The 25,804-nt window shown below is 39.5% G+C and overlaps 1 protein-coding gene across 1 annotated transcript in view; it reads right to left on the reverse strand.

The window, feature by feature from the left end:
• GFRA1 (GDNF family receptor alpha 1) overlaps positions 1-18,867 on the reverse strand; it is a 152,135-nt gene extending 133,268 nt beyond the window's left edge. The window contains exons 1-3 of the mRNA XM_052799707.1: positions 18,448-18,867; positions 17,057-17,359; positions 15,673-15,756 (exon numbers count right to left, since the gene is read on the reverse strand). Coding sequence (XP_052655667.1) covers positions 15,673-15,756; positions 17,057-17,359; positions 18,448-18,487 — 427 coding nt within the window. The 5' untranslated portion in view covers positions 18,488-18,867. The remainder of the gene's footprint in view (positions 1-15,672; positions 15,757-17,056; positions 17,360-18,447) is intronic.
• Positions 18,868-25,804: the final 6,937 nt, after the last annotated feature.

The raw sequence follows: 25,804 nt of genomic DNA on the forward strand, positions 1-25,804 counted from the left end.
GAATGGAAAAACAATGAGAAGCCAATTTCACAAGAGCTGATCTAACCCCCATATTAAAAAAAAATCTGTAATTAAAAGAAGTAATTGGCATAATACTATAATTACTGCAACATATATTCTTCAAAGAACAATGCAACCTGATGAAATATACAGGTTTAAACATGCAAATATCACTTCTCTTCCTCTGCCAAGTGACCTTAACAACTACTGTTTTGCTTGCAAAATGGCTGCTGCAATTTGACTGGTCTCCATATAACCAAATTTCCCTGTAACATATCTCTAAGTTTCCCATTAGCGACCAACTGACAACCAGTGAAAATAGCAACAAATTGAATAACATTTATGCTTCATTACAAATTAGGATTGATTGTATTAGAATATAACATAACACCAGAGTTCATGGAATTCTACCATGTTAGAAAGCAAACTGGTTGTTTCTTTCTCTTCAACAGCAAATAGAGGCACTACACATTCTCCTCCAGGAAAACGTTGCCAACTCTCAAGTTTTGGTACTCAGTGGAGTAGCTTTTTGATACACGTGAAAGTAGACTGAAAACAATCAGAGGATTTTCTGTTCAAATATGTCTTTTACACTACCTGAAGCTCTCCAATTGAGAGTTTGACAAACTCTTTAGTTTTATTCACACGCAAAATGTTGCCTTCTTCCCTTCTACTAGTCTACCTCATTTCAGATGTTACTTTTAAAAAATTACATTTCAATTGATTATTCAACATTTACTTGTCACCAACGCAGAAAAGAATCTGCCAGAAATTTGGCTATTTAAATTCTAAGTACAGCATAAAAATTAATGCTGTATGACAGCCATCACAGGATACATTCACTAAACAACAGAAGACAGATTTTCCTTATGAAGCAAATGCAACTTGGTTCTTCCTTGTTTGTTTTATTAAATAAAAGTGGTGTGATTGTCTGTATGAAGTACAATCCACTTTATTAACTTTAATAAAATAAATGGGCTCTGAAAGCCAGATGTGAGATGGGACTTCTGCATATTTGTTTCCTACCAACTAACACCCTGGAACTTATTTCACTGTGATGCAACAGCACAGACAGAAAAATTAGTACAAGTAAATAAACTGTGATATAGCTTGCAATCCAACAGCAACAAATACTGCTTTGAGAATATTTGGCCTTACACTGCTAGTGTCTTTAAAAACATGCTGACCTAGTGTCCTATGGTTTAAGGACATCACATTGTATTACAAACAGGAAAGTTTGGCTTTTTACAAATTGCAAACTGTTGTTCAGCTGCATGAACAGATATGTACAGACACATCTCTCCTCTGTACAGTCCTTCCTAAAAAGCACTATGGCACAAACTGGTGGCCCTTCTGATGCCACCTGTAAGGGTTTTGAAAACTCCTAACAGGAAGAAAAATGCAGTCTCACAGAATGACCAACCTAGATTACAGTCAGGAAATTAGGATAACTGCATTTTTTCCAATGGAAAAGAGCTATTTTGGGGGAAAGGTCTGGAAGTTTACACAAATGAGTCTCCTAACCTTCCTTTCAGTAAACCTGCTGTTGAATGATTTATGAAAAGAAACTTTCCAGTCAGACAGACCCAGAATTAGAGATGTGTTTGTACCTTAACTCTCCCTTTAATATACATCTTAGTCAGATTTTAAGTACATCAGCAAAGGTGATCTTAGGCACTGGTACAGCATTGATTCATATCACATACTGGAAAAGGAGTGTCTGAATGTAATTTCAAGCCTGTGTCAGAAAGGAATTGTACAAAAGAGAAAAAGCTAAAGTCGTAAGTTTCCTGACCGCCAAGTGCTTGTGTCTGCCAAATATACATTAGCTCAGCTTTTACATTTAATATGAAAAAAGCTAGAGTCCTGCCAGCACCTATTCACTCAAGTCTTAAAACAGCTAAGGATAAAACAGTCAAAAGAATCAACTCAGCCACATCTTCTGCAAACCGTGCAGCTTCTCATGCTAGCATTAGATGCAAAGAGAAACAACCTGGGTTAACATTTGGGTGTTATAATGTGAAATAGGGAAACACTTCATTTGCCAATTAAAATTAACATGATCTTCTATGACAAATATGCTGGCTGCACCTCTTCCAACACAAGTACACCCCGCACCTTTCAGGTGAACTCAATCATTTAAAGCAAATCTGGGGTACTCCAAACTGTACAGAAGAAATGTGAACAGCAGGAGTCCCCCAGTGGTAAAAATACCTCAAAGAAACCTTCTCTTCTTCCCAAATACCTACTATACAGTATTTTGGGCAGCTAGCCAAAACCTTGTCTCTAAATAGCTGCAGAGTGACTTAGAGATGTATTTTAATACTTTTGCCACTCTTTAAAAATAAATAGTTCAAAATAATACATTTACTGCACACTAATAATACACATCTGAAAAGTTAACACCTTTTAAAAACCTTTCTAGCTTTCCTGTTATAGTCTAATAAATCATTCCTAATATGCACAGTAATTTCTGGAACTTTGTTAAAATACTCTTCTGTTATTGTATCATGTCACACAACAAAAAGACATTACCCGCAGTTAGACCACTGCACTCAGCTACAATCTGGGGAAAAGATGATTTGTAAAGTATTACTCTGAAATACCAAGGTTTTCTGAGTTTAAACGTATTTCAAATATTATAAATCCTTTTAAAATTCTGAAAACCACAAGGAAGGATAAGTAATAAACCTTAATTCTCTACGACATGCTCCTTGAGACTCTGATCTTGTTCAACATGTAGCATTCACACTCAGGAACATTATGAATTGTCAGCCTAATCTATCAGCGACACTCTTTGCCATAGAAGAAGTACAACCTGCTCCGTAGATAGAGGAGCTATCTGTTACAAGCACTTTACACGTCTCCCATCCTGATAGCTGCAGTGGGAAGTAGTTCTTCTCACCACAGTCCAGGTCCAGAATAATTTATTATATTTCTCAGTATGGCTAAAGACAGAAAGTACAAGCTTGAATATTGACTCTTACAATCCAATCCTGAGTCCTTCAATTAGCACGTATTACTGCTCAAGGGGAGCTAACCATTGGCTCTGTTTTATTCTTTCTGTGACAAAATAATTCATTCTGTAACTTGTAAATTACATTTCTCTTCACAGTCTAAACCAGATATTGCATATTGCCTGCATTACAGAAATCTGTGATTTTTCTCTGAAGATCCTACTGAGAACAGCTTTATAGAAAACATTGCCATTTATGAAATCAGTTTCTTTTGCCTCCTCTTAGTGTCCCAGGTATAGTTGCTTATTGATTAACTTTTAGGTATGATTTTAGTTTTATTATGTCTGTCTGTGTAGGATTAAATACATATTTAAATCACTGAATTAATTTAAAATAATGATCAAAATCAGTATATACAGTTGCAGTGCTACAAATACAATTTTGATAGGCAAAATAGAATAATGTTTCTTGTTTTCTTAGCTTGACAAAGTATTGATATCTGAAAGATTTTTATGGTGACATTTTCTCTTTAAAGCAGGACTGAAAGTTTGCAACATTTAAATCCTTGACCTAACACAACAGGAAGGAGATAACTCTCTTTTTAATAATTTGAGGAATTTATAAGCTTACCTGCAATTAGCATAAATGAAAGCTAGTATCAGACTGTACAATTACTGCACAGCAATGCAGTACCTAAGCCCTAAAGATGACAGCTTCACAAGTGCAACCATTCTCTGTCTTGTTAAGTAAATAATTTAAAGTAGATAATTAAGAACACTGCAGAGTGGCTGCTAGCAGTGCGTATCACTAAAAGTCATCTGTTTTCAGAAGTATCCCTGTAACATCAAAGATGCCCAGATACCGACACATTTTTTAACAAATAAATAAATAAATAAAGCTCAACCATCACAATTATTCACCGTTTATGGCTGTGGTTATGCCATTAACGATGTCTTTAATATATTGACAACCTCCCCTTTTAGTCTCTAGTTCAAATACAGTCCAAGAGGGTAATGACTGAAAGTATTTATACACTGCATGGTGAACTACACAGAACAAGCCAGGTGGAAAGGGGGATGTTAAGGGTTAGACATCTGAGCTACAGAAATCATCATCATAATTGGCACCTTGCTAGCAGCTTCTGCAAGGAGGGAAAGGGCTGAGTGGGGAATGAAAAATGAACTACCTTCCCACTTCTAGGACTACTAGAGCCCTGCTGTAGTAGCAGGTTGCTTTGCCCAGCTCTGCCAGGCTGGACATGTTGTAGGACTGACAACTTAATACCATTTTGTGAATAGCTAAGTCATTTGGTACCATTTTCTTCAAATAGGCTAATTCTAAATTTATTCTCATTTATGCTTTTTAATCTTCCCACAGGTCTTAGAGAAAGGTCAAGGGCATGAAGATAAGATATTTTTAGCTATACAGCAGAAATGTATTGAAAAGCTAAATGAAGCTCCAAGTCAGATTCAAGTAATTCTCTATTTACTATATTAAAAACACCGTATGCCTTTCTGTCTGAACATTAACGCAGTTAGAGTTAATACATTCACTTTCTACCCAACCCAGAAGAGAGCTGTCAGGATATTTTTAAACTGTGCAAAAATTAAAAAAAATAAGCACCACACCAAACCCTGTGTTCAACAATTCTCACAGCAATTTATAGACAAGATTAAATACACTAACACACCACATTTCTTTGCAAGTCTCCTTTAATTTTCTATTGCGAAGGTGGGACATTTGGCAAGGGGAAGAGACATCTCACACCTCAGCAGCCTTGGGGAATGTTTGCTTAGAAACACACACAGTTTGACCTCTCAAAGGATCAAAGCAGTTTACTGCATCAGGTCATAAGTGTTACCAACCACTGCAAGTTTGTGTCTCCATTTCACTATTTAGGAGACTAAAATTAAGTAAATAGATTATAAGAGGAAGAACTGACAACAATTTCTCAGTCCATATGGGTTTATTATAAAGCTATGATTTTCATGACTTTTCATATGGGAATACTATAGGCAGTTCTTATCTATGCAATCCTTTAAAGAAATCTGACAAGCAAATTTATCAATTTCTAATAGAATTTCAAATAGTGCAGACACCTCGCTGTCTTCAATCATGTCTTGTTTCATGACTGTGTATGTGGAGAAAAGACTTGTTTGTCTGGATCCTAATGGATAACATGATGTACATTCCCATGGCAATATAAAATGAACAACAATAAAAATGATAATTTACTTTGCTGTCAGGTGCTGATCCTGTAGGTGTGAAGGAAAGCAAGTAAAGCTGCATGGACTGGGTTTTGATCTGGTATTGTATTTAAATATTCTGTAGTTGAGATCTAATTGCACTTAATCTGCTCAATAAAATTATCTTCACTGTTATTAGTATCCCAGACTTGTGTTATTATATAATACTAACCTATTTTTTAAGCAGACATTTTAATCTGCTGCTTAAGCGTTCATTAATGCAAAGCCACTGCTGTGCAGAATACATTCCACTCTATATGCAAGCGGCAAGCTTGGAGAAGTCTGGGTATTTGGACCTGAATTCTTTGAAACTACTACCAAACGCTAGTATCACCTTTCTTAATTTTGTTTATGACCTTACCACAACAAACATCAGCAAAACTTAATCTTTAATCCTAAAAATATTCCATCTGAAAAAGAAAATGACTCTAAAAAGTGCAGTGTCATTTGTAAATACAATGTGGTATCATCCAAATAGTCAAAAGCAATAGAGGTGTTCACATATAACAGCTTTAGGATGGGTCCTTTGTTTCTTGTTTCATTTCTAAATCTGAGTAAATAATCTTCATGCCAACTAACCTAAATGCACAAATTATTTCCCATTTTGAGAATCCCAAGACGCTCAAATATCTAATACAGCTAACTGTCAGCCATCTACTGTACTTAACTGTCTGTATGTTTCAAGTCCACTGCATGTTTATTTATATCACTTGCATGACATGCTAGATGTTTTGTGAGACTAGAATAAGATGAGTTATGTCACGGTCTAATGCTTAGCGATATGACAGAAGTCATATTTGCTTTTTTTAATCCCAATTTTTCAAGGCAATGTAGGTAAATTGAATATTAGTCTCCTCTATCTTCTCCACCCCTGCAACTCCCAGCGATTTTTTAACCCATAGGACATACTTGGACAAATTTGAGAGGAATGAATATGAAGTTCTTACAAATTTTAGGAAAAACTGCAGGTTTTAGACCCAAGTAGACCTGCCTGCCGAGGACAAGGCAGGCACGTCTCTGGCTCTGAGCCATTCCAAGAGGGAGCAGGTGCCTGCCTACCTGCCCCTAGAGTCCTTCAGCACGTGTGTAACACCAAGCCAGCCGCAGGACGTGCTGCCCCAGAGATCAGAGACATGGGACAGAATTAAGGACTAGTGAAGAGACAAGGGAGAACATGCAGAGAGGGCACAGCACAGGGAAAGAAGATAGGAACTCTGTCTGTGCAGAGAGTGGGGGCATCCAGGAGATGGAGGACTCTGGTAGGAAACCAGGCTTTATTAGTTCCATTACTCAGGAACAATGCCTTTTATTAGACCACATCTCAAACTCTTTACAGGGAGGGTGAGAGAACAATTTGGAGAATGCTGGAAAAAGCAGAGTTTAAGGGAATCTTTCAAGGAACAGAGAAGGCGCTGCCTCACCAGAAGTACCAGAAAACAGAGGACAGGGAGGCAGTGGGGGGAATGGAGAAAGGGAGAGCAGGGTGGGGGCAGAGGCAGACTGCAAAGCAAAGACATCAGACAACACAGCAAAGACAAGCCTGTTGTAAAAAGGAAAGGGAAAAACTGTAGTCAGATTTCTGAGAAGTGGGTAGCTGAGGTGGAAAGCAGAGCCGCTTCATGTTGCAGCAACAGAGAAAGAAACCACCGAAGTCCTACAGCTGGAGGGGACTTGGAGGAGAAGTTACAGTTCAGAGAGAGCAAAGTTGACGATCAAAGGGACAGCAGTATATGGAAAAGGTATGTCATGGCAGGAATGAGTTGTGGTTATTAGCTCAAGGAAGCGACAGTGGTTAGCACTAGCCTGACTGTCAGGGTTAAACGTAAGAAACGTCAGCAGTGGGCTGGAGGCTGTGGGACTAGGGAGCAGGGAGAATCACGGTACTGTCTCCGGCGGAGGAGGAACAGGGAAATGGCGATTTCTGGTTTTGCTTAACTGAGCTTTAGTATTGAATTTAGGGTGCAGAATTTAAAAGGAAGAGAGTGGAAGCTTTTAACACTTCTGAACCTCATCAGCTGCATGACAAAACTTTAATGGGAAGATGCATTTTATGGACACCAGACAGTGATAAAATCGTATAACCAGTGAATGCAGAAATTCATCTTTATTTATGGATTCCTACTCAAATTGTTTGATATCTTCAAGCCTCTTTACAACCCATCATTTCTGCAAATTTCTATGCAGGAAGAGCTATCTCTATGCCATTACACTTTGTGTCACGCAACTCTCATGTTAAATCTCAGGCTGAGTGCAGATTGTACGGGACAATAGCCTGACGCTTATAAAAATTGTCAAAGCATCATAGTAACTAAAGAACTACTCCAAAAATAACTTAATTGTGTTAATGCCCTAACTATACAGACAGCATTGTCGCTGCATTAGTTTCATCCACAGAAAATGCAAGAATATAAAAATAATACCAAAAACTAATATAAAATAAATTACAGAATTAAGTTTTCATAAACAAAAATGGACAAGTTTCTAAATATCAAAGCTGTAAACACATTCCCTTCTAAGATTAAAACAATATAATGTAGATCTTAAAATAAGAAACGTTGGATACTTATCACAAATAAGTTCTGCCTTGCAATCCAGAAATTCTTATTTCTTTTCATCACACACAGGCATTTTACTCTTAGCATTTTTAACATACTGCCAGCTCCTGACAGAAACCACTGGCTCTTCCAAGACTGTCAAAGTTATCCCTGAGAGTCAAATACAAATAGGGTTATAAAAACAAAGTTTTAAAATAGTTTAAATGTAAAAAGCCAGAGTACAAATTGCCTGCCATAAACTGCACCTTGCTGTGCCATCAAGAGACAGAAAGCTGCAGGATACTGCTCTTCTGGGCACTGTTCTCTGTATTTCACCAGGGGACACAGCTTACAGACAAGGCTTTCCAGGAGCCCTCTGAGGAAGACTGCCATGGAAATATGCCTACTCAGCACAGGCTTCTCTTCTGCGCCAGTCCTTACACCACCTTTATCACCGCAGTATTCCCAACAGTACGCTTAGCACTGCACCAAAGCTATGCCACATGAACCATGGGCTTTTTCTCACTCTCACCACGTCACGTCTTCAGCAGCCCCATTAGCAGGCTGGTTGTGTCCAACTGCTTACCCCTGCAACAGCAGTCTGTAGATACCTGACAAAACTGGGAACTTCCAAGCAAGTTCTATGTTTCTAAGGTCCCCTGGCAGCCCATGCCTGTTCCTGCTCACCACATCCTTGAAATGGTGGTACCTCTCCCCATAGATAACCAGATTCTGCTTCCCTCCTCAGTGACTAGTAAGTACCCGATCTCTCCTCGTAATCCCACAAATACCGCTAGCAGTACCTGGTGCTTTTGCTCCTACTTCAGAGGAGCTAGCGTAGCACTTACGCAAACCATAACGCTGGCCTGTAATGGGGAACAAGAATACACAATTTGCTGCTCAAATGTGGATACGCATTTGCTCATCTGATATCTGGCCCACCACACTATAATTGAGGCTTTCCTGCAAAGATACAGACTAAAGGGATGGCAATTCCACTCTCCAAAGATGCTACTCTAGACAAAGAAAAGACATGGTTCACTGTATACATTATACATTGTAAGCAAAATGCCTGGCCACGCTTATTCAACTAGCCATCTCTCAACACTCTCCTTTGAGGCTTCAGGAGAATACTGCTCTCCTTTGGGTTTCCTCCAAGACTTAAATATTCTCTCTTACTACTCCCAACATTCAAGGAGATGCTGAATATTCATGCATAAAAGCTCTGTGTTGTATCATCAGATGCTTCCTCCTTCTATGGAATGGATTTCATCTTGTTTCCCATGTTGAAACAGGTGGACGAAGTCTGCCTAGACTACTGGGACAAACAGAAACTCTACATTTGCCCAAAGCTGTGCATTTTAAATACTTGAGGAACACAGACCTTTTCTTCTGTTTTACAGATCTTCAAAGAAATTAGCAAAAAAGTTCCAATAATCTCACCAAGGAAAGAAATGTGGACTAAACTGAGGATATTTACATATTTCTATTTGGGGTTTCAAGGCCTGTTCATGTTCCTGATCAAGTTAAAGTGCGTAGGCACTGCCTTTATAAGCTAGTCAATCAGTTACTTCAGCAAGGTACTTAATTCCCCTCTCATAATCAGATCTAGCTTCAAGAAATGCAGAAAACAGGAAATTCAAAGAGCTCCTGCAAGCCAACAGTCACCAAAGTGATTTTCTTTTGTGTGAAGTCCAATCTGATTATGAAAATGCAGAAGTGGAAATCAGCAACTGGTATCTATGCCCTCTTGATAACTTGTTATCTGACTGGAAGCCAGCCTAGTTGTCTCTGCAAAGAAAATCTGCAGACAGAAATGTCAAAGAACACAAACATTGTACATGCTTATATTAGATTTATTTTTGTCAAACTATTTTCATTTTGTTAAAGGCAGCTAAAATAGATGCCTGTGTTGTTTGTTTTTTTTCTTGCAACAGGCAAAGGGCCACAAATTCTCACTGGGGAAAGAAGAGTTAATCTGGATTTGTAACTGTAAAGCCAATATTATATATTGGTCCAAGGGCTATTATTTTAATGTATTACCTTACAAAGGAAAATATAGTTGTGCATGTGACAATCTAGTGTAGGCTAAATTAACAACGTTTTTACTTTTCTGCTATCAAAAGGCTCAACCTCACATCAGAAAACCAGAACTAAGCCAAAAAAATTACAACAGGAAACAGAATACATCATAATCAAATAAAAAGATTTTGATGTGTTATGCTTACTTCAGTGGGAACAGAATCAGATTGCAAGACTCCTATTAACTTAATAAGATCTGGTTTATTGTTTATGAAATCGGGTGAATGTGCAAGGTAACTAACATGAAGTATCTCATTTTTTTTAAATAAACTGCAATAATATGGGAGGTAAGAGCTAAGAGCATTGTAAATAGTCAAGAAAAATCAATGTTTTTAATATTTTGTAAATTAAATTGCCTTTGTAGAAATGTGGCATCTCAGATATTCTTAGAGAAAGGTCAGAAAAAGGCATAGTGTTAAATTAGAAAAATATGTGGAATTTGAAATATACACAGATTTAGGAATACAACCAGGATTAGAGGCCTCAGGCACTAGGAATTGGGGGTGTCATACAGTATTAATTCATGGGAGAAGCCACTAATTCACATGCTACAAACCCCAAAAGGAAAAAGCAGTGAATCTGTTGGCTAGGACAGAGACTCTAACTTATCTTTTTGATAAACAATTTAAAAAAATGCTATATATGGATTCCACAAAAGTAATTTACCAGGTAGGAAAAAAAGAAGCAAATGATAATTAAAGTGTCAGGGACCTGCTACTCAGAACACAGCTCTTACATTAGTTCAAGAATTTTAAAATTAATAGGAAAACATTCAATTCTTGATTAACAGAATTTTGGGGTTATGAAAGTTTGGACAAAATTAATTCACTATGACATGTTGTTTACTAGTTCTACAGTTCCCCCATACAGGGAAGGTATGAGGAATCCTACAGGACCTCAAGCACACAGACAAGGAAGCTCTGTTTCTCTGGATCCTGAGAATTCATACTGAAAAACCCCAACCTTCTTCCCCCACCTTTGCTGCTAGCAACTGTTCCAAAGGAGACACTTGCAGTCCGTTCTCTGTGATGTCTCTACCCCATCCCTGGGAAGGATAAAATAATGGGGAGCTGTCATCGATACTCAGAGCAGGTTTTATGCTGGGGAGAGGGAAGTATTCCCTGATAAAAGTCTGTCAAATCTTGAAGGAACTGTTTTGCATACTGGCCTTCATTCTTTCCCAGCACTGACTTTCTACTCTGTGAACGCCAATGATACAGGATGCCTAAAAGACTTTGAAAAACTCAGAGGAAAAAGGGAAAACTACTAATTAATCCACTGTCCTTCTGAACAATGTAGAGATCCTAGAGGGACACCCAGACCCATCTTCATGAAATCCTACAGAAAGAGTGTACATGAGACTGCCTAATTTAAAGGCCACCAGCACACACACCCTTCTGAGAATTCCAGCACTGCTAACTTCTTATAGTTTCAACTTTTAAAATACAATAAAAGGCCATCTTACTGACCATAGTTGTTTGTATTTGTACTTACAGCTTATTCAATATGCAATCAAACATGCTAACTTCATGTGCTGTGCTACTCATGTTCTAATGTGGAATGATACACTCCATTAAGAAGCCCTATGTGCTGTTCTGTCTACTGAACTCTTGGTTTTAATTAACAAATTTACCACAATAAATACAAAATAGACCCTTTTCTAAATATAAGCTTCCAGATACCTTCTGCAACAGAAGATTCCCAGAGTTTTTAAAGAGTAAACAGCCTCTCATGAGAATGGCAGAATCAGGAAACGCTCCTTTTGACATATAATCATACGAGACAGTTTCTTTTTCTCATTTGTTAATGATACAAAAGGCACTTTGCAAAAACAGTTTACTACACTAAAAAGAAATACTGGCAAAATAATTAACTTCTACCTGTCTTGCATTTTAGCAACTAGAAAAAAGACATGACTAGCCGCATATAACTGACCAATTCTCCACAGATTACCAGCAAAACCTATATGTTTTAAGAAATATTCTGATTTATGTACCCTGTTCTTTATTTCTGAACATGATAGATGTAAAAGAAAGAAGGAAGGCTACACAAAGCTGAACAATGAGATAATAAGCCTGTGATTAACTAGGCAACTTAAAAGTGAATCCATGGGAGGAGAGCGTTATGTTGTCCAAAACACATTGATCTAAATAGTCAATTCTTTTTAACATCAAGTATTCTATTTACACGACTTCACAGACATGGCTTAACACATTTTATTCAGCTTTAGTGGCTTTCCATTTTGTGTTGAAATGAATGAGACATTTCAGAAACATTTATTTTGTAAGTATTTCTACAGGTATGTGCAGCTACAGTTTTTATGCAGGATATTTTCTTATAACATGCCACAGAGATGACCACTATATTGTATCAGTTGATACCACAATAATAAGATATCTTCCAGTCGCAAGGCTCAATGTCAAATACAATACAAATTCAAGAGGCAAACTGTTCCCCAGGTAGTAAAAAGCTGTAGATAGCTTTAAAAAAGTGACTAATTCAAGCACCTATCCTTAATTTGGTATGAAACTCACCTCTGAAATCCAGTCAACAGATTTTGCATTTACTGTAGTTGTGACAGAACTCAATGGCCTTAAAATGTTTTCACCTCTCAGAAGTTGTTAAGGTTTAAGGAAAAATGTCTGTTTAAGCAAAATCTTTACATCATAATAACTAACCCAAATCTGTTACTCTCTGAAACACACACACACACAAGTCTTCAGTAATTTGAAGAGCTGCCTACCAGCAAGAAATTCACACCCTTGAGGCAGAAGCACCACATCAGACATAGTAGTTCTAAAGAAAATTCAGACCAAGACATGCCCAAAACAAAAAACAAGACAGCCCTGTCCTTCAACTGGGAAGACTCATAGTCCTGGATGTGGCCACGTGAGGTGTCAGAGGACTGACTTTATAGAAGGAGCTGAATTATGAACTTAAAGTGTAGATGGAAAGGAAAGAAGATCAGATCCTTGAATACTCAGGATACGCCACCACAAGTAAATCAAACTATGAACACACATTCCTGTCTTAGCTATCAATTTTTTATATATATAAATATATTTATGTATATAAATTACACTTTCCTGGCAAATACAGTAGTGATTCAAATGCAAAATTCATGCTTGTTAGTATCTAAATATATGATATCCTGGGCTTAACAGCTAGTACTACAATAAATAATTTTGTGTGTTTAGATTTTTCTTTTCTGTGTTGTTGGACATTGTTTTAAGTTTTATATAGAACACTTAGCTTGTCCTTCTAGTTCTAGGCTAACTATACCACTAGTCCCAGTATAATACAGACCACTTAAAACTATAAAAAAAAGCTTCACTTTAGTAACACAACTGCATCACTTGTTCCACTAACATAACGGGAACTGAAGAGAAACTACAAACTTAGTAACAGGTTTAGCAATATATTCCTGATTTTTGTTTTCAATCAACATATTGATGCTTGAAGAATTAATGAGAAAGTGGCATCCTGTTTCCATAGGGGACGCAATTTTGAACATCTTTCAGTACAGAAATAGATCAACTTTAACTGCTTTTAAAAACTGTCCTCCATTTCTTAGACTTATGTATGCTACAAAAGACTTATGTAACACACAAAACAGTCATCTTAGCCAATGTTTTCCCCTTTTACGTACCACGAAAGACGACTGTTGTGATTTTCTATACTGTCTCAAAAATAAATAAAAAGGATGGCAAAAGCATAACACTTGATATATACCAAGTCACACAGTACAACAGAATGGCCTTTGTGAGATGAAAGGGTTAATCACTGCTTTTAATTACACCCAAGTAACTTTAATGAGAGTGAATACTGCAGCAACATCTATAAACACAGTGACCACATTAGCAGAACACCAGTTCTGAAGCCCCTGCCAACACTGCTTGTACAGGGGTTTTTTTGTTTTGTTTTAATCAAGATATAAAAATCTTACCAAGTTCTGCTGTTTGGGGTATTTGCAGAGCCCTGCAAAAAATCTGTAAGACTAGGCAGCTTTAAAGAATGTAACACGCAGTAGTAACCATGACAATAAGAAAAATGCCTTTCCTAATCTTTTCTTTCAGATAACAATTCTTTCAAATACTGGTGTTTTTCCACTGTATTACAACTTCTGTTTGTTGCTCCCTATGAATCTAGGCCTCCAGTCCTTGTAAACCTGAAAATTTTGACAAAGTGAACAGCAATTTGGGGTGCACTATAACACAGAATGAGTCCTAACCAGTCCACCAGCATCTTCAGTGACTGTGGTAGGATGGACATCACTTGCTGGCAACTATGTCTTATTTAATTGTTGCACAGAACAGGTAGAAAAAAAATTATTACATTTTTAAGATAATTACTTTGCAAGTAAATGGGGAATCTAAAAAATAACAGAAAGGCAGAGTGTACATAGGGTATTTCTATGGAGATCATAAAACTGCTGAGGTAGGTTAGAATTTGGCCCTCAGCAGGCTGACCATAAACTTTAAGAAAATGGCCTGGAACCCTTCTGCATTGATTCTGTCTTGGTTTTGTATTAAGTTGAGGTTTTTAATGAATAAAAAATAAAATAAATAAAGATTCTTCAGAAATTAATCTTTGTTCTCTATTATTTCTCCAACAGACTTGCTCGCCAAACTAGGATAATGCTTTCAAAAGATGTATGTGATCTGGATCTGAAGTCTCAATTTGAAAAGTGACTAAACGGCTGATTTTCAAAGGCATTAAGATACCTAGAGATGCATTAAGCACTTAGAATTTTTAAAACTGCATGGGCATCTAACACCTATTTAAATCACTTAGTCCTTTCTGAAAATCCCAATGGGCAGTTACCTACATTTGATATGTCTATATGCCTTTGAAAATCTGTACCATTAAATACTTCACAACCTAAGTCCCCCTGGCTTTTAATGAGACTTAGGGTCCTAAAAAGTGTAAGTACTTCTGAAAATTGGTCAAGCCACTCTCTCTGGTCTTTTCTTCATTCTTTTAAAGAGCCATCTACTAATGCTTATCCATAGCATGTCAGTTAACTACATCTTCAACACTGTCAGACTTACACATTACACTGTGCATATTCAATTTTTTATGTAACTCAACAAATAAAGGTCCTGAATACAGACTGCATCCTCATAAGACTTTCTGAAACTCCGAAAAAGAAAATTAATTCCAACCTGTAACCCCTGTGAGTGCCCCAAAACCATTGTTTCAATAAATATGATCCAAAATGAGTATAATTTAGGCTGATAAAAAACAAACAGGTTTAATTACCTAGCAACATATTCAAATTACTACAAACAAGTTCTGAAAGACAGCCACACAGCAACAAAAAATGTTTAGAGAAAAACCAGAAAAAGAAAGAAGTTGTGAATAGGCTCTTTAAACAGGTAGCAGTTCCAGAAAAGAATACAAGCCTTAACTCTGAAATTTCTTTTTTAAACAAAAATGTATGAAACTATAAAGCATTCCCTTATGCAAACATTTGAAAGATTTAGCTTCTGATCTTCTTTAATGTCAATGGGAGGTAACTTGCACTGACCACATTCCCAAAAAGGAACTGATTTGTAAATTAGGAACGTAGGGAATCAGATTGCCACCTACAGGAAAATTTAGCATTTATTGTCAAGAATGACTCAAAAAGAATACAAATTGCCATCCTGCCAAGCACTCTTTCAGTTTTAGTTATTATTTCAAAACCAATTAGTATTTTCTTTGGTGCAACTATATCATGAACTTCCTAAATCCAGAAAGCCATTATCATTTCTTTTTATTTAAGAGAGTATTGCTTTAAAGTTCCATAATTCAACTACAAAGCAGCAGATTGTAATCATGTTTCAGTTAAAGAATTTTAAGTCTGCTTACCTGATACAATTGGTGCTAGCCTGAATATGTCTGATAGTCTGCTGTTAACTGGCTCATAAGGGGAATCTTCAAGCAAGTCATTTCCTAAAGACAAAAAATATTTGGATTTTTTTCTTATATGAGAATTCAGGATAAGATTTTGTTGTTTACTTTTACTCTGAAATGAAGTCATTCTGTAACAGCAAAAGGTACTCCCCTTTAATCTGTTTATTTGGCTATTTCTCCTCAAAGCATTACCTATAAAAACACCTGAAAGAAGCTAGTTGTTTATCCCTGTCACTAGTTCTTTTCTCTCCTTCCTCCATGGATGAGGTCATAATTTGCAAAGACAGCCTGTGACATCACAGGAACTGTCCCATCTCATGCAGCAGGAGACAAGCTGTAGCAAGGATGTTCCTTTTCATTCACCCTAACAAAAGAGCTCTGTTTTAGAGGAGCAGCACAGGTAACAGCTAAAAACTAGCATCTTTGGAATAAAACACTCCTAACAAGATGCTGCTGGAAGGGAAACTTTTTATGATGCAGAAAATGTCCAAGAGTAGTGTAATTTATTATGAAAGTTAGAACAAAAATATATATTCTCATTAAAACGTTCCAGTTGATGCCTGGATAAATGAACAGAAAGGGATGACTTCCCTTTTTGCAGAAGCAGCTACAGAAAAGAGTTAAATGGGGACCATACTGAAGTGAAAGATTGCATCTTCAACTCCAGGGCCAGAGCAAAACAGGGCTAAAAATTATATATCTCATCTAAGAACCTGACTGCTCTCAGTAGACTACGGGAAATTTGCCAGTGACATCAAGAACAGAAGTCCTGAGTCAATCACTGTCACATCCCTTCTAACTGGCACTTCTACACACTCTAGAGAGCACAAACTTTTTTTTTTTCTGCCTCAGCATGCCCATGGAATATTGCTAGTAAATACAGGAAAGGAAAGAAAAAACTTTTCCTCAAAACAATGCTCCTCTTCATAATACATTAACTTTCAGCAAAGAGCTAAGAAACTAGTTCCAGTGTCCTGTGATCTTGTTAGGTGAGTTCTAATTAAGGAGTTTAAATATTGTTAGGAAAATGTCTCCAAATGATTGTTTTTGTAGCTCTTGCACTTGCTAGTGCCCTTATCTTTTGACTCTGGTTTAGAAAGGTCAGCTGGGTCCCCTGGAGGAAACCCTCATTGTGGATTTCCCAACAACAGGAGACGGAGCAGCAGCTGTTCTTGAGTCGGATGAAAGGTCCTCAGTTTGCAGCTGAAGAGCACAATGTGAATTACGGGGTCAGACCCTCGGTTTAGCCTCAGTGGCGGTAGCTAGCTGCGGATGCGAGGGGCTGCAAAATCACACACTGCACTAGGGGAGTGTAACATTTCTGCGTTTTGCAACGTACCCTGTAAGCTCTGGTACATGCTCCAGTAAATGCGCAGGCAGTTTTTCTCCTTCTTCATGCCCCTCTTACAGCGGCAGTTGTACAGAGATTTCTGCTTGAGAGCTTCCATGGCGCTTTTGCATTCGTCCTTTGCCTCCAGGCCTGTCGTCCGGCTGAAGTTGCTCTCTTTGCCGGCTACACACTGCCTCAGTGTCCTGTATTTAGTACTACAGCTCTGCTCCTTGAGACACTGATCGCTGGCTTTCACGCAGTCGAGGCGGTCCCCTCCAGGCAGCCCGCTTACTTCTGCGGACAAAAGTACATCTAGAGAGAGGAGACACAAACCAACAAACTCTCGTTGAGGGATGAGGCTGATTTAACCAGGGCTCCAAGGCAGGCATCTGGGAAGCACAAGGCACCTCCTCACGCAGCACATGCAGCCAGCCCCACGGGCAGCACCTTGCAAACCTCTGGGCTTCACGCTACACCTTAGGAAAAAGCACACGGGGTTTTCATGGTCTTAGATCCACTTTTGTGGGAGTCCAAGGAAACAGTATGTTTTAAGCCTGCTGGCTGATTTATGAGAAAACACAAAAAGGAAAGAAAACCCACAGGGGTTAATGTGCCTGACAAAACAAGCACTCATTATTCCTTAGATCCACTTTGGGGAAACAAATAACCTTTCCATTCGAGTGTTTAACTGAGGGGTTAAATATTCGGCCTCACTTTCCAGAAGAGCTTTGCTGTAATTTCAATTACATCCACGAACAACCCGCTCAGAGCGATAAGTATCCTCACTGATTGATATTGGCCTCTTTTTGCGTCAGTCACTTTTTAAAGGCTGTACACATTTTTGCTTATTCTACATGTATAAAGGTAGAATTTATGACTCCCCCCCCTCCATTTCTCTCCACGTATGATGCTTTTGCAGGAGAACAAAGCAAATTACATTAACTCTCTCCTCTCCACCGTGCCCCCTGTCATGCTCCCTCAGACACACGCAGATAGAAACGCAAACATCTCCTGTGGAAAGGAAACCAGTTTGGGCTGCAAACCACTGGCAGTCGGGCAGGCTGCCAGGTTCAGGTGAAGATGTAATCCTTCAGCTGGCTCTTGTCACCCCCCCACTCTCCCCACGCAGCCTTATTTTAGTAAAATGAAAAGTTTCCCTGTAACTTGCGAGAACCCAATTTAACAAGAGGTTACATAGGCAAGTATCTAAGTCTGTAATCTCCCAGAGCTTTAAATGTAGACCGGGCTAACTGATGTGAGGCAGAGCCATAAAAACTACTGGGAACTTCACTGTTTTGCCTAAACAATAGACTGACAACTGTCAGGCATCCGACCCCATAAACCCTACGCTTTGCTTTATGAAGCGATGTACAGACAGAAATCAGACGCCAGCAACTTACCCACTAAGGGCAAAGCGAAATACAAGATAACGAGAAACATCTTGCTGTCTTCGGATGGTTTCCCCAAACGAGCTGATGTGCCACAACAAAGAGGATCAGCATGTAGATATTCCAAAACCGCCGAGGTCCAAAGACTCCAAGTTCAGATCCATTGAATTCAAGGGAAAAAAAAAAAAACAACAAACCTCTCTCCTCTTCACCGCTACCACCACCAGCGGCAGGAGCAGCGACGCAAACGCTCAGCTTTTTCCTTTAGATTTCAGGTCTGAGCAACCTGAAAACACAAGCACTGACTTCAGTGAGGGAGCGAGAGAGGCGCACGCACGGGTAGATGCGTGTGCGAGTGAGCGAGCGGGAGCGGGGCAGGAGCGCCGGTCGCCTCCTTGGGTGGGCAGCGCCTGTTCCCAGGGAGGGACCGAGAGCACACACGGGGGGGTGGGCGGGGGGGACGGAACGACACGAGATCCGCGGCGCCCGCCCGCCCCCGGCCCCGCAGCCGGGGCGAGCCGCTGACAGCGCCGCAGCCACTTGCAGCCCCTGGCTGCGGCTCCCCGGGGCTGCCCGAGCACCTCGCCGGGGCAATTCGCCTCTTTCCACACACACCCCCCCCCCCGCCCCGGTCCGCAACTTTATTTATTCGTTTGCGCCGGGGCGGGGGAAACGGTGCACGGTGCGCGGGGCGGGGGGGGCGCGTAGCTTGCGCGGTGCGCTCGCCGCCTCCGCCGCCGGGTCGGGGCGCGGCGGGGGCAGGTGCCGCGCTGCCGGCAGCCGCTGGGAAAGTTTGGCAGGGGAAATTGGGACTGAACGGGGGGGGCTCGGCGGGAGGCGCGGAGCCCCGGCGGGGGCGGTTGCTCCGGTTCCGCCGACCGGAGCGGAGCGGCCGCGGCTCCGGGAGCACGCCGGGCACGGCGCCCCAGGGGCGCCCCGGAGCGATTCCGAGCGGAAGCCGCCGCCAACTGAACCGAGCTGCGGCGGGGCGGGCGCCGCTGCCCGCTCCCGCTGGGGACGGCCCGGCTTCCCGGCCGCCCTCGCCCTCCGCGGGGGCTCGGCGGCCACGGCCTCCCCCTGCCGCCCGTCCGTCCCCTCGCGGGGGCAGGCCCCGCGCCTGCGGAGGAAGCGCCGGCCGGCGCAGGCTGCCCTCGGCCGGCCGGGGGAGGCGGGAGCCGCGGGCGGTGCATCCCCACGGTGCTCGGCGCGGGCCAGCGGTCGGCCGGGGCCGAGCTGAGTGTATCGGCTTCCACTTGGCTCCTGAATAAACAAAGCGAACATATGTCCCGTATTCGTGACAGATGGTTCAAACAGAGAACTATTTAGTGGTTTTCCCACAGTTGCTACTATGTAGCGCTCCCCCGAAACCCAACAAAATGCAATTAGCCTAAAATAGCGTCAGTTTCCAGATTTCCTTGTTTTCATACGCAGAAAATTTGATTCAGGTGGTTTTATGTTTTAGCTGCAACCAAATGTTGGGATTTTTTTAAATAAAAAAAGTCAGTGTGTACTTTACTTGGCAATTTTGTCAACAAGCTATTTGGCCCATTTGACTTAAGGAATTTGCTTCGCCTCACAATAAATTTTGCCTAAAGGAGTTTGCCTCACCTCATGAGATGGAAGATGATCAGGCTGGCCACTTTTACAGCAAAAACTGGATGGCAGATGGAGCTAAACTGTTGTAAGGTACTTCAGAAACCTTTAAAAGCTTAGCATATGCCAGGATATACAGAGAATACAATACTCACAGAACCCAAGTGGAAGCTTTATTTTTTGTTTTGTTTTCCCCTCCTGCCACTTTTTCTTAACAGACAGATTTGTATATCTATCAAAAAAAAAAAAAACCAACCCCAAAACAAAAAATAACCTGTCCAGAGTACTGGTTCTCTCCATGAAGTAGTAATAGTGATGTTAAGTTGCAACTAATTAAGTCACAACTGTTTGTGTTTTGGTTGTTTCGTATGAAGGGGCATATACTATTATATGGTCACAAAATCTATTACCTGCTGCATGTACAAGGAGATAATTGGAGAAACAAAGACAACAACCAGATTTCTAGAGTATTTCAAGATAATTAGAAGGTGCTAGGTTGGTGACGGCACTGATGATTCAAGACAGGTTCAGCTTTTGAAGTAGCTGGTATTTAATGAAACAAGTTGGCCTTCCAAACACTTCAATACAAATCAAACTGGGTGATATAGAGAGATGATTAATCATAGAACAGAATAGAATGGTTTGGGTTGGAAGGGACCTTAAAGATCATCTAGTTCCAACCCCTTGCCATGGGCAGAGACACCTTCCACTAGACCAAGTTGCTCAAAGCCCCATCCAGCCTGGCCTTGGACACTGCCAGGGATGGGGCATCCACAGCTTCTCTGGGCAACCTGTTCCAGTGCCTCACCACCCTCACAGTGAAGAACTCCTTCCTAATATTTAATCTAAATCTGCCCTCTTTCAGTTTAAAACCGTCACCCCTCGTCCTATCACTACACTCCCTGATAAGGAGTCCCTCCCCATCTTTCCTGTAGTCCCCCTTTAAGTACTGGAAGGCTGCTATAAGGTCTCCCCAGAGCCTCCTCTCCTCCAGGCTAAACCACCCCAATTCTCTCAGCCTGTCCCCATAGGGGTGGTGCTCCAGCCCCTTCATCATCTTGGTGGCTTCATTACTTCTTCACTGGTAATTTTGACACCATTATGGCACATGATAAGCTTTGTACAGAAGTTATCTGTACGTCTAATACACAGGTAGCATTATTCTCCTGTTATTTACAAGTCTATGTCAGGAATAGCTACGACATTCACAGCAGAGCAAGGCAAGTGGAAGTAAGACTGAAATCCAGGCTACTATTTACAAAACCATTCATACACTAATGTCCTGAATACGTATATATACACACACACATATATACACACACAGAGTATTATTTGGCATATAAAAGCAACACATTGCAAATCTCTGCATTAATAGCTACTTTTGCTGTTATAAAACACAGCTTTTGTGGGGTGTTTACTATTACAGTGAAACTAAAATCATGTTTTAAGTGTTAAAAATTGAATAAAATGCTACTGATAGTTCAGAAATAACGAGACAGCTGGAAAGCATGCATCCAAAATTCTGAATATTGTAACTGAACACTCCTCTTGCCAGTATTTTGACTCATCTCTGGAAAACTATCACCCAAAGTGAAAAAAGGTTAAAATGTCTTAATCCAAAAATGTTTTAAAATGCAACCGTGTTTAAAAAAAAAAAAAAATCCAAGAAGCAAGTCCATGCTACATAGAGTTGCTCAGAATATCCAACTCCTGCACACTCTTTAACAGGACTGCAGGTGTGAGAAAGCTTCTTGCAAATTACAAGGACATTTGTTCCACAGCAGAAATTGCCAATTTATCTTTTTTTTCTTTCAGAGATGGAATTATTTATAAATCTTGTCAACTTATTTCCAGTATTTTTTAATTAATCTGAGGATGCTATCCTTTCCATTTATTACTAAACTAATTTCCATGTCCTGCTAGCTAGCACTGAGACAACACAAGTACTTTACTCTCTTTGTAGAGGAATCGCTGTGGTTTTGGGTAGCTGAAGTCACGTGCATGTTGGACTGGTGCCATATTTACACACAAGGTATGCAGCTTTTCTCAAGTACCATGTTGTATTACTATTTGCTCTGCCGCAAATCGTAGCTACAAATAATTTTCATTTTTTTCAAGAATTTAAAAAGATACCGGACAAAAACCCATAAGCCACTCTGTGGCTGGAGTCATAATCCTTCTGCTCTTTGCACATTCTATTCCAATTGCCTTTTACCTCCTCTGAGGTAAAATTAAGTCAATGGATGCTTTGCTGTTGATTTCAGTCAAACCAAGGTCCACCTTACAATTTGCATCTGACAATCGCTCAAACCATAAGGCCCTTCAGCCAAATGAATAATAAAAAAAAATAAGCCATACAGAAATCCTTAATGTGAGCATTTTAAAGATATTTAAGCTGGTTTTCTATTCTGTTGATTGAGTTTTATAAAAAAGTTCCAGAACAATTAATATAATATAACATATATAAGGTACAGCCAGTAGGGACAAACATTTCATTAGGAGACAGATGACAACATGATCACCTCTGAGTTATTGTTTAAAGGCCATTACAATATAAATAATGTGGAAGACAGTACTACCTACTTCAAGCCACTTTCTGCCAGCATTTACTGCTAGTACTTCAGTCTTTACATAATTTTAGTTACTTGGTTCTTTCTAGTTACCTACATTAGCTGGTACTCTTTCATTGAACACTTTTAATAAAGACAAAGTAATGATGATAGAGGGGTTATTTGATACTAAAACTTCTGTAAAAAACAGTGCTTCAAACACTGTTCTTTCAAAGTAGGTTGAGGTAAGTGAACCCTTAACTATGGGCAGTTTTAAGCTTCCTGTCACCTTGCAGCCTGAATCCAAATACCCTGAATATAGCAACAGCATCAAACTACACCTGTAGTCAGGGCCATATGGTACTTGAGGCCAGCCATACAAGATGTGCAAAGCTAGAATACTATTTTTTCTGCATTCAGTTTCACTTGTTTTCCTTCTGCCTCCTCCTTTGCATGTAAATTAACGGCTGACAGCAAACTCTCAGAAGGGTGTCACGTGCAAAAAGAACTGACTCAAATGCAGTCGATATTGTTTTGCAGCCAGTCCCACATGCAAAAGCTGCGGTGTTGGAGCACTGCATTAGGTTGTTATGGCTGGCAGCAGTTCAGATGACAATGTAACAGTAAACTGACAAGAAGGTTCAATTAATACATTGACTGGGCCACAGTTAGCCTGCAGATTCCCTTTCTCATCTCTGCCATAGACCTCCTTTTAAAGACTGAACCCTGCAAGAAAATATTGAAGTTGGAGCCACTGAGCCCGAGGAACATTACACAGTACTATCTGCAGGCCCGGTAGCTATGTGAAGAGAAAGTATGCTGAGAATAAGAACAGTGTCATGAACTTTAAATATAATTCTTTGGGGAAGGAATAGGTGAAGCAAAGCTGAAGCTGAACTAATGAGTCAGATATAGCAGGTGGGGGATAGCAAGCGACTGATGGGAAAACGTCTGTGTGCGGTGGGAGCACAAAAAGTAGTGTTTACACAGGAGGCTTTATTCAATAATGACTAAGGGAGAATAGACAAGTTAGAGAATTACTAGGGACTGGGGGAACAATCTGAACTGCATTTTTTGTCTTACATTTATCTGCTTACCATGAAGTCAAAGTGCCTAGTGGTGGGAATAAGGAAAGAAGGATTTGCTCAAGGCATTAAAGTTTTGTAAAGGAGAGATTAAATAACAGTGCTCCAAAAATCAATTTTGAGGGGCTTATGAAGCCTTGAACGGGCTTTTGCAGCACAAAAGCAAGATTGAGTTTTTACTGAACCTGTCATTTATTTGGGTTTAGAGCTTTCAGTATCAGGAAAAACATAAAACAAAAACATTCACACGGTAATCAAATAAAAAACATGTGGAAGTGAAATCCAGATCACTGAGTGACTTAATTGATGCAAAAGTATAAGAAAAGAAAGCCCCCCCCCAACTTTAATCAGACCTGGTAGTGAATTCCCACAGCTGTTCTTGGCCAGGAGTTTTTCCTAAACTCTTGTTTCCCTGTCCTCACCAGAGGTTGTGTTTATGTAGTATCAGACCACCTGGAAGCAGGAAAAAAAAAAAAAGAAAAAAAAGCTGCAAAATTCCTCCGTCAATTCATATCTAATATGTGATCTGATTATGATTTCAGTAGAATAGATACATAAATACTAAAACGGTACAATGCAGTTCAGAGAGATTGTAGTTAAAAAACACAACATACTAGTTACCCTTAAAGATTTGACAATATGGACAAAACTGCAGCCACTTGTAAGCTCTGTATCTTATACAAATGATTCCATCAAACTTTAAATACTGATATACAGGCATAGACATTGATGTTTGCCCAAACTGGTAAGGAAAAAGTTGTTAAAACAGACTGATAATAGTTGTATCCCTGGATTTACGTCTTGTTGCTTTAAAAATGGAATAATACAGCCCCCTAGCTGTTCTTAGAGGCAATTCATGCTAACGTGGGAAAGGGGATTCATGCCTCTACATCAAAACAACGTGCTAAATTCCACAGCACAAGAGGATACAGTCGGCAAAGAAACTTGATGTGATGCAGTTAGGTAAAAGTATAAAAGATGAAAAAACATGAAATATCATCTATTAAGTAGTAGTAATCACATGCCTAGAAAATCTAGAGCAGTACTATTCAGATGCTAGAACAGCTTGGAACTTCAGATTCTAAAGAGTATGCCAGCAGCATCAGCCTTCAGCATCCCATGGGCATTAGCAACTAATGTAATTCAGCCAAGGTCACAATTTGGTTTGTTAATTTGAAGCCTTCCTTTTGTCTTTTAAAATTTCTGTGATTACCAGCAAATTGGTCTTGTGGAAACCATGCAATCCTGAACCACAGGACAGGAAACCCTACCTTATACTAGGTAAAATATATTTACATGAATGAACCTCATAGTCTTTGCAGAAAAACTAAAGCTCTAGAAAATTACTTATTCTAATTGTCTATTGCTATAAGAATATAACATCCAGGCAGCTTTAAAACAATTATAGAAAGCATTAACATCTCAGAACATTGAAATCAGATTCTTGAACAGCATGTGAGAAAATCCATGTAAAAAATGAGAATGTTGGTATCTTGTATTTGCATACTGCTTCACTTATATGGAGGTTCATTCCCCCTATGTTTAATGGAAAGTAATAAATGTCTCTGTATAGAATGGTATGTAAAAAGTAGTGAGATGTTCTTTTTGAACATGCACAGCTCTAGCTAGTCATGGGTATTCAGCTTTCACTGTTCATACTACACCGGATACACACACATTTACAGAGCAAAGAATATTAAATCATAGAGGAACATTTTGCTTTCACTTACTGTACATGTCTTATTCTAAATTGTAGGACCAAATCTGCCCTGACTCCTGCATTGTGTAAGGAATTCAAAAAAGATGCGTGGAGGTTAAAGTAATTTTAGAATTCAGTGACCAAAGGCAAAACTATCATCTTGGATTTTCAAAATTGTGTTTTCTGTACATTTGCTAGACTAGCCTTGATGAGTAAAATAATTTTTTCTTCTGATGGTATCACCAAAATTGTAATTTTATCGGAAGTTTCTCAAAAGGTTAGCGACTCTGTCAGTGTTAATTTCTACAATCTCCGTTTCATCGGTCTTCCTCTGAGCTGAGAAATTTAGGGTACAAAATGTCTCAAGATATTTATATTGGAGGTGAAAGGAGATCAAGAAAAAATGTATGTGGAAGAAACCAGTGTTGTAAATGCCTTGAGAA

Source organism: Harpia harpyja, chromosome 10 (assembly GCF_026419915.1).
Source record: "Harpia harpyja isolate bHarHar1 chromosome 10, bHarHar1 primary haplotype, whole genome shotgun sequence".
Lineage (NCBI taxonomy): Eukaryota > Metazoa > Chordata > Aves > Accipitriformes > Accipitridae > Harpia > Harpia harpyja.